General features: G+C 41.2%; 1 protein-coding gene across 1 annotated transcript; it reads right to left on the bottom strand.

Annotated features, from left to right (window-relative positions):
* Window positions 1-2,307: 2,307 nt before the first annotated feature.
* Window positions 2,308-7,136, bottom strand: LOC121380747 (collagen alpha-1(III) chain-like). The gene is made up of 2 exons (XM_041509709.1): window positions 4,707-7,136; window positions 2,308-2,382 (listed from the first exon to the last, which is right to left on the bottom strand). Exon 1 carries the CDS (start codon window positions 7,134-7,136, stop codon window positions 4,740-4,742), a length of 2,397 nt encoding a protein of 798 aa, XP_041365643.1. The 3' UTR covers window positions 2,308-2,382; window positions 4,707-4,739.
* Window positions 7,137-10,619: the final 3,483 nt, after the last annotated feature.

The raw sequence follows: 10,619 nt of genomic DNA, 5'->3' as shown, positions 1-10,619 counted from the left end.
CTCTGTTGGAGCAGTGCCTCCTTAGTTGGTGAACTGTTTTCCACCTAGCGGTTTGCATGAGCGAGCAGCTGTTTGCGTGCTTCATTAAGCTATTTCAGAGGAGATGTTCTACTGTATAGGACAAGAGCAATCCTCTGTATGTCATCCATGTCGTCACCTGTTATTTTCTTTGGCGCATTCTAGAGGCGGTTGAACACTTGCCCCAAGTTTGGAATCAATTTCCATGCAGTCTTTTTTTCTCCAATTCCACATAAAGATGAGACGATATCGCATCCTGAGACAGCATGTAGAAACACAAGCCCCATGATTGATTAGCACCAAGGCGATCAGCAATGACGTGATCAGCACTATACCTAAACTTCGTTCCATGCCCAAAGACTAACAACAGTTCATATTCATCCATGACACTTACCACTGCAACTATGTATAACTTAAAGCAATAAAGGACTTGTTCAGTAAAATGTTTTTGTGATCAACATGATCAACTATGATGAGAAGACATTCTATCATAATTTAGTAGTGTTGTGGACTTTACATCACAGCTTTGCATGGCGACTTCACAAAAACCTAGGTGAAGTTATTATCCACTCCGTGACTCGTCATGGAGTGCACACTCTAATTTTCATCCAATTGAAAAGTCATACGATGGACCAAAACAAATCGGGCAAGCGCGTGTGCAGAGGGTGGGTTTTGGGAAACCCCCTCCAGTCCAAGTATTTTTTTTTTTTTTAAACATTTTCCGGGGAGTTCCACCTCCCTAATTCTCTCGTCAGTCTAGACCACCTCCCCTCCTTCAGCTTGCCAAAAGCCCTGCATACGCACCCGAAGAAGAGATGTCTCGATTTTATTGCGATTTTTATGGATGTAATGCTAGTGTCAGACTATCAACTGCAACGATGAAGTTAGCCAATTGAATGGTTGCATTGTAATTTTCCCGAACAACTAATCGGTCGTAGAATGTGTATACGACGAAAATTGAGCTGTAAGAGTGCTCAGAGTAGCAACTAGACAATCACGTAGAAGTCAAGAGATCTGCGCTTTGGCCAACTCCGTCGTGACAGTTGGTAGCATTGAGTCTAACATAAGAAGTACATTACTAAGTTAAAGGTTACTTGGTCCAAAATTACTTTCTTTAATAGACTGGTTTCAGGACGGGCGATTCCCCAGTACTCATTCTTTTACTAGAGGCTCGATAGTACACCGATGAGCTATCACCACAGTGTTGTCAAAGAGGAAGGAAATATTTTATTTAACGACGCACTCAACACATTTTATTTACGGTTATATGGCGTCAGACATACGGTTAAGGACCACAGAGATATTAAGAGAGGTATATTTTATATGCACCATCCCACATACAGGATAGTACATACCACGGCATTTGTTACACCAGTTGTGGAGCACTGGCTGGAATGAGAAATAGCCCAATGGGTCAACCGATGGGGATCGATCCTATACCTACCGCGCATCAAGCGAACGCTTTACCACTTGGCTACGTCCCGCCCCCTGGTGTCAGACAGTTACAACTACGATCCTAGTGACTAACCGAAGCTCGTGAACCACACGTTTTGTACAACCATGGCTAGTACTGGGGTTAGAGCGAGTCAGCATTATGCGAGACTTGCTCTGGAGAGAAGAAACCATTTGCGCTTACACAGGCCACCTCTTACCAATTAGCAGTAATGGCCCGCCCGCTACCAAAAAACCCCAATAAACAACTAAATAAATAAAATAAAATAAAATAAAATAAAATAAATAAACCAACAAAAAACAAAAACAAAACACGCACCCACGTTTCCCTTGCTGGTTTTTTTTTTTGGTAGCGGCAAGTTTTTTTTGGGTATTTTTCTCAGTTTCTCTCTCGAGCAAATAGCCGTCATTTAAAATTGGCTGATATATCGTTAAACATACATCTTTCCTTTCAAGTCTGTATAAGCGTACGTGATAGGGTTGGGGGTGGGGTCTTTCGGGACAACTACCCCTATCCTTCCCCCAAGTGCTGGAGCAAATATTCGCAAACTGAAACCTTTCACCATGTATTTCCATCCTTCTACTCACAATACTAGTGGTAATCGTTGTAACCATGCGTTGTGGTTCGTTTGGAACCCGATATAACTGTTTGGTAGTAATGCAAATATGAATAAACTTTGTTATCCAGATTGGGACATGTTCGTTTAATTCGGGCAAAAATCGGCCTGCAACTCCCACCCCCACCTCGTACAAAACTGAAAGCCCGTACGCCTATGGGTATATCCCATGCGTCCTACAACATACACTTTAACAGCAATGATGAAAACAAAGACCAGCTATAATTTTTCTTTTTATTATTATATAATTACACAGTGTTCCAGGAATGTGGAAATCTAATCATCTGCCTTCTTCCTGAAAGAGGAAAAAATGAAAATAATAAACAAATTTCATCTAATTTCAAATATTCAATACGTGTTATTTCCTTATTGATACATGTTCATCGCACAAAGCTAGTACTACTATTACTGCTGTTACTACTACTACTGCTAGAGGATTATAACTAATACTACTGTTGTTGCTGCTAAATACTAATACTGCTATTATTAGTAGTACCACCATCACCATGACTACCACCAGTTCGACTACAATACTACCATTACCACCATTACTACGTCTACTACTACAGCTACCATAATCACCAAACCTACTATTACTGCTAGAACTACCACTGCAAGCACTCCTGTCACCTCTGTGATACTATCGCGACTACTTTCAATGCTGTTATTCCTATTACTGCTAGAACTACCACTGCAAGCACTCCTGTCACCTCTGTGATACTATCGCGACTACTTTACTATTCCTATTACTGCTAGAACTACCACTGCTACTCCTGTCACCTCTGTGATACTATCGCGACTACTTTCAATGCTGTTATTCCTATTACTGCTAGAACTACCACTGCAAGCACTCCTGTCACCTCTGTGATACTATCGCGACTACTTTCAATGCTGTTATTCCTATTACTTCTGCCACTGCAAGCACTCCTGTCACCTCTGTGATACTATCGCCTATTACTTACTGCTAGAACTACCACTGCAAGCACTCCTGTCACCTCTGTGATACTATCGCGACTACTTTCAATGCTGTTATTCCTATTACTGCTAGAACTACCACTGCAAGCACTCCTGTCACCTCTGTGATACTATCGCGACTACTTTCAATGCTGTTATTCCTATTACTTCTGCCACTGCAAGCACTCCTGTCACCTCTGTGATACTATCGCGACTACTTTCAATGCTGTTATTCCTATTACTTCTGCCACTGCAAGCACTCCTGTCACCTCTGTGATACTATCGCGACTACTTTCAATGCTGTTATTCCTATTACTTCTGCCACTGCAAGCACTCCTGTCACCTCTGTGATACTATCGCGACTACTTTCAATGCTGACTATTACTGCTAGAACTACCACTGCAAGCACTCCTGTCACCTCTGTGATACTATCGCGACTACTTTCAATGCTGTTATTCCTATTACTGCTAGAACTACCACTGCAAGCACTCCTGTCACCTCTGTGATACTATCGCGACTACTTTCAATGCTGTTATTCCTATTACTGCTAGAACTACCACTGCAAGCACTCCTGTCACCTCTGTGATACTATCGCGACTACTTTCAATGCTGTTATTCCTATTACTGCTAGAACTGCAAGCACTCCTGTCACCTCTGTGATACTATCGCGACTACTTTCAATGCTGTTATTCCTATTACTTCTGCCACTGCAAGCACTCCTGTCACCTCTGTGATACTATCGCGACTACTTTCAATGCTGTTATTCCTATTACTTCTGCCACTGCAAGCACTCCTGTCACCTCTGTGATACTATCGCGACTACTTTCAATGCTGTTATTCCTATTACTTCTGCCACTGCAAGCACTCCTGTCACCTCTGTGATACTATCGCGACTACTTTCAATGCTGTTATTCCTATTACTTCTGCCACTGCAAGCACTCCTGTCACCTCTGTGATACTATCGCGACTACTTTCAATGCTGTTATTCCTATTACTGCTAGAACTACCACTGCAAGCACTCCTGTCACCTCTGTGATACTATCGCGACTACTTTCAATGCTGTTATTCCTATTACTGCTAGAACTACCACTGCAAGCACTCCTGTCACCTCTGTGATACTATCGCGACTACTTTCAATGCTGTTATTCCTATTACTTCTGCCACTGCAAGCACTCCTGTCACCTCTGTGATACTATCGCGACTACTTTCAATGCTGTTATTCCTATTACTTCTGCCACTGCTGCTATCATAGACAGAACAAGTATATCTATTTGTCGACGTCCGTTAGGATCAGTTCCCTCGGTGCACAGATTATACTGTTTTCCAATAAATATATGCTGTCCTGCATCATAATTGTCATCATTAAGAAGAAAATATTAAGAAAATTAAGACGAAGAAGAAAAAGAACAAGAAAAAGATGATGATAATGATGAAGTAGAAAAAGATTCGGAAGATTAAAAGAATAAGGTAAAAGAAAAAGAGAAAAAGCAGGATAAGATTTAAAATTATAATTTTATTTTTTATTATTGTATGCAGTATGAGAGTGGGATGCCCAAGGAGTAGGAGTAGGAGGAAGATGAAGATGAGGGGGAGTAGGAGTAGTAGGAGTAGTAGGAGGAGTAGTAGTAGGAGCAGGAGGAGGAGAAATGCTATTAATCTACTGACCACTATCTGCACCCTGCATGCAGACTAAGTCGACTAGGCTTCTGGGATCGGCGGTTGCATGCTCTCCATCACTTCTTTCCCAAGTGGCGTATCGTGCATCATGGATGCCAGGCCGTGAAGAGCAGCAGAGAGCTCCTTGTCAGATGTTACCTCCCGCAGCAGTGGAAATATTTCCTCCATGTTAGGTGATTTCAAACCTGGCATTTCACCACTTGGTCCAAACATCCCATTTGGTCCTGACATCCCACCATTTGGTCCTGGCATTCCACCATTTGGTCCTGGCATACCACCATTTGGTCCAAACATCCCATTTGGTCCTGGCATTCCACCATTTGGTCCTGGCATTCCACCATTTGATCCTGGCATACCACCATTAGGTCCTGGCATTCCACCATTTGGTCCAAACATCCCATTTGGTCCTGGCATTCCACCATTTGGTCCAAGCATCCCATTTGGTCCTGGCATTCCACCATTTGGTCCTGGCATTCCACCATTTGGTCCTGACATACCACCATTTGGTCCAAACATCCCATTTGGTCCTGGCATTCCACCATTTGGTCCTGACATCCCATTTGGTCCTGGCATTCCACCATTTGGTCCTGACATACCACCATTTGGTCCAAACATCCCATTTGGTCCTGGCATTCCACCATTTGGTCCTGGCATTCCACCATTTGGTCCTGGCATTCCACCATCTGGTCCTGGCATTCCACCATTTGGTCCTGACATACCACGATTTGGTCCAAACATCCCATTTGGTCCTGGCATTCCACCATTTGGTCCTGACATACCACCATTTGGTCCAAACATCCCATTAGGTCCTAGCATTCCACCATTTGGTCCTGGCATTCCACCATTTGGTCCAAACATCCCATTTGGTCCTGGCATTCCACCATTTGGTCCTGGCATTCCACCATCTGGTCCTGGCATTCCACCATTTGGTCCTGACATACCACGATTTGGTCCAAACATCCCATTTGGTCCTGACATACCACCATTTGGTCCAAACATCCCATTAGGTCCTAGCATTCCACTATTTGGTCCTGGCATACCACCATTTGGTCCAAACATCCCATTCGGTCCTGGTATACCACCATCTGTTCCTGGCATACCACCATTTGGTCCTGGCATTCCACCATTTGGTCCTGGCATTTCACCATTTGGTCCAAACATACCATTTGGTCCTGGCATACCACCATCTGGACCAGGCATACGACCATCTGGACCTGGCTTACCACCATTTGGTCCTGGCATTTCATCATCTGGTCCTGGCAATCCACCATTTGGTCCAAACATCCCATTAGGTCCTAGCATTCCACCATTTGGTCCTGGCATACCACCATTTGGTCCAAACATCCCATTCGGTCCTGGCATACCACCATCTGTTCCTGGCATACCACCATTTGGTCCTGGCATTCCACCATTTGGTCCTGGCATTTCACCATTTGATCCTGGCATTCCACCATTTGGTCCTGGCATTTCACCATTTGGTCCTGGCATTTCACCATTTGGTCCAAACATACCATTTGGTCCTGGCATACCACCATTTGGTCCTGGCATTTCACCATTTGGTCCAAACATACCATTTGGTCCTGGCATACCACCATCTGGACCAGGCATACGACCACCTGGACCTGGCTTACCACCATTTGGTCCTGGCATTTCACCATCTGGTCCTGGCATTCCACCATTTGGTCCTGGCATTCTGTCATCTGGACCTGGCATTCCACCATTTGGTCCAAACATCCCATTTGGTCCTGGCATTCCACCATTTGGTCCTGGCATTTCACCATTTGATCCTGGCATTCCATCATTTGGTCCTGGCATTTCACCATTTGGTCCAAAAATCTCATTTGGTCCTGGCATTCCACCATTTGGTCCTGGCATTCCACCATTTGGTCCTGACATTTCACCATTTGGTCCTGGCATTTCACCATTTGGTCCAAACATACCATTTGGTCCTGGCATACCACCATTTGATTCTGGCATTCCACCATTTGGTCCTAGCATTCCACCATTTGGTCCTGGCATTCTGCCATCTGGCCCATCAGCTACAGGTGGCATTTTACTCTCTTGGTCTAGTTTTGGTAATTCAGGCACTGTTGGTAAATCAGGCTTTGCTGCCATATGATCTTGCCCTAGTTTTGATAGAATATCATCTGCTGGAAGGGGTGTAGTATTGTCTGGCACTGGAGGTTTCTCAGTCGAATCAATGTTGCTCGTTTCAGTAGTTACAACGTTCTCTTCTGGTTTTTCCCACTTTGGTTTATGTTTAAAGGGCAACTTGAATTTTGGAAGGTGCCGGTCGAAGGGCTGTCGGCGATTTCCATGACGGTTCAGTCGATCCAACAATTTTCGAAATCCAAATCCTCTTTGTTCAGAAACACAAATGACTACGGCAAAAATTATCAAATATTTTAGCAAAACCATCATGGACTAATAGCAACATTTTTGTTAAGTTTCTTATTTATACAGGAGAAAACTTGCCAAGAAACCTCGACTATTGGATCATCTGTTTATAGAGGACATCTGGTGCAGCAGCTGTGTTTGTTAAAACAGGTGTAAGGTTTGGCTGTGTGGCACGAACTGTCAATAAATTGTTTCTATAGTAGTCTCGAGACTGCACTGATGCTCTGATAATAGGAAACTCTTTATAAACATATACTAATCATGATAATACACATAAGAAACTGATTTTTAAAACAGTGCAAGTGAGAATGTTAAATGTAAAACATTTAGCAACAATTCAACTGAGAATTTTAAGTGTACAACATTTAGCAACAATTCAACTGGGAATGTTAAATGTAAAACATTTAGTAACATTTGAACTGGGAATGTTAAGTGCAACATTTCAACTGGGAATGTTAAATGTAAAACATTTAGCAACAATTCAACTGAGAATGTTAAATGTAAAACATTTAGCAACAATTCAACTGAGAATGTCAAATGATTTTAAAAAAATAGTTTAAATACAGGAAAAACTGATTGAGTGTGGATTATGTTTGACAAAATAAAAATAAATACTTCTACATCGTAACAATGATGTGCAAAAGAAGCTGAAGAGTTTGGTGTTAAATTACAAATCATTACAACCAATTGGATGAAAGGTATCTTCTCATTTTACTTGACCCACAGACTAACATGAATATATTACTGTTAACTGTTATAACAAACAAAGCTAGAGAGTCCATATTCAGCAAGTATCCACAGTATATGATGGAATTAAATAAACAAAGCACCAATCTCAGTGCTCAACTTTTTAACTGTTAATGAATTAAACCTTTTAAAAAGTCACTGACTTCGTGACATATGTCTGGTTAGCACAGCTATATACGGCTCGAAATAGCGGTAAGCGAAAATACAAAAGCAGTCAATTTTTTTTGCTGACACTATCAAAAAATCGCAGGTCCTTTTTCAAGACAGATGTTTGTACAATTATCTCATCTGCTATTTAGCTAGTGATTTTGTTAAATTTTAATTCCATAATGATCTCAAATACATCTGAGATCCTTCTGTTTCACTGTCCTCCCCTGACCCTGGTGCTTTCTTACTTCCAACAGGCCATATATTTTCTTATTTCGATCCCTGCTATATAACAACCACAATATAACTTGTAGAAGCATCACGAGGGGTTTATGGATTGTTATACCCTCTGTATTCTCTTGTACCCCGAGCATTAATACAATAACAACAGTCCGATGTTACATGTGGGGTATAAGAGATTTGACACCGCCCACGAGGGGTATTAGGGTTTTGTCCAAGGCTAAATAACCAATGCAAATCGAGTATTTTGCATGAAGGCGAGATAATAACAAATTAACCATTCTGATTTTGCTCTGAATATTAATGGCTGTATATTCCTTGTGATTTGTTTTCTGAATGTTTATTGTAGCAAAAGCTGTGTTCAGGAGGTCGAGCGCTCTTTAACAATTTGACTGGTACCATCGTCCTTCTATCAAATCACAAACAAGCTAGGCACAAACAAGTCTAGAGACCGACTGCGATTGCTCGCCCTCCCGAATACGCCTTTGGATTTATTCATCCTTATGCATGTAATTTTTAAAAACAGATATGAATAAAAAATAATAATAATAAAAAATCGGGACGCCTTTGCTTTCTCTCCTTTGAATTCCATCTAATTTCTTCCCAATTTGACAACTATTTCTATATTTTCAACTCCTTTCACTGTCCACCTCCACATCACAGTCCTCGTCTCTCCAATCATGGCATGTGCTGGTCTCTCGTGGAGTAAGTGATGGTGCGGACAGCTAGGAAGAGTCGGAGAAAACTGACAGTGAGTGTCGAAACAGTTGGGAGATATTGGAAAGGTTTTTTTTATATTAAGATAATGACAGGCAGTGTGATAGTTGAGAAAGATTATTAAAAGTGTGAGCCAGCTTTGATGGGATTTGAACCACCGATATGAAATTAGTGGGTGATACTTCATATTAGTTTATATAAGGATCTAACAATTTTCATCGCTTCCAAATCATTTGAACGCATGGTAGTTTGGACTTTCTAGTTAACAGTTGCCAGCACAGAGGTGGAGGTAAGGTGGTTAGGGGTTGGGACAAAACATTCTTCTTCTCTATTTATATAGTAAAGTCTGTCCAAACTGGATTCAAGGAGAGCTGATGTAAACAACCAGTATACACATTGCCAGATTAAAATTTAAATAGACTTGTCCCAATCTACTATCACTGAATTGGATTCTGCTAGTTTACGCAGATATTGATACTAGACTGTATACTCCATCAGACCTATGGCCGAGAGAGAGGAAAGATTATGAGGTGGTCAAGGATATCTGTATACGGGCTGATTGGTTGAATTTTCTTTGTGCATATAATTATGTACGGCCCCTAGGGTACTGCTTGCCCGAGGTGTTATGCAAATAACTTTAGACACATTTTCCCATAAGCGGGCAAAAAACAATGAAAAATATCTGTTGGCTTGAACATTGTATTTTTCCATCATTCTACCCACAATATTAGTTGTAATCCATGTAAAAATGCATGGCGATTCGTTTGTAACCCTATATTGCTGTATGGCAGTAATGCTAATATGAATAAACGTTGTAAACCACATTCCGGCACTTTTGTTCAATTCGGGCAGAAACCAGCTATCACAAATTGCATTTTTTCATATTTTTAAAAACGCACACGTGCGTCTTAGAAGTAGCGGTTATTGATTTAGAGTTCTAGCCTATTTTTAAGAATATTTTCCAGTTTCAATGCCACAGACTCTTCTTTCACTCGGTTGTAACTTTATCCAGATGTGTTACAGGTTTGTTGATTAACTAAACTTTTTACGAGCTGAAACTAGGGTATGCGCCTTTAAGGGCTGTACACTTGTCAATTCTTTGCTATTGTCATTATTTGAGCACGTTTTGATTACAGGTGACTTGTAAGATTGTCAGAGTAAAAACTGACCCAAGATACATGCAAAACTCTTGCACATGGTGGGTTTTTCATGCACTTAAGAAAAGTACCAAAATCGAATATGGGTAGGATTCGTTAAATGTTGGTTTGTAACTTGGTTCACTCTAAATTGATGTCCGACACCATATAACCGTAAATAAAATGTGTCGAGTATGTCGTTAAATAAAACATTTCCCTCTTCACTCTAAATTGTTCTTTAAATCATTAAGCTTGAGAACATGACACCGTACAATGGACTTGTTCCAGCCAGTGCTACAAAACTAATATAACAAAGTCTGTGGTATGTACTGTTCTGTCTGTGGGACAGTGTATGTAAAAGATCTCTTACTGCTAATCGGAAAGAGTAGCTAATTGTGTGGCGACAACAGGTTTCCTCTCTCATTATCTTTTGACTACATATAACCATAAATAAAATGTGTCGAGTGTGTCGTTAAATAAAACATTTCCTTCCGTCCTTCCTTACAATGGAACAATC

Source organism: Gigantopelta aegis, chromosome 9, assembly GCF_016097555.1.
Source record: "Gigantopelta aegis isolate Gae_Host chromosome 9, Gae_host_genome, whole genome shotgun sequence".
NCBI classification, from domain to species: Eukaryota; Metazoa; Mollusca; class Gastropoda; order Neomphalida; family Peltospiridae; genus Gigantopelta; species Gigantopelta aegis.
The sequence above is the reverse complement of the archived record's forward strand: the minus strand, read 5'-3'. Positions and strand labels throughout refer to the sequence as shown.

Coding starts and splice junctions, on each gene's coding strand:
- LOC121380747 (XM_041509709.1), bottom strand. CDS start 7,136: ATGGTTTTGCTAAAATATTTGATAATTTTTGCCGTAGTCATTTGTGTT.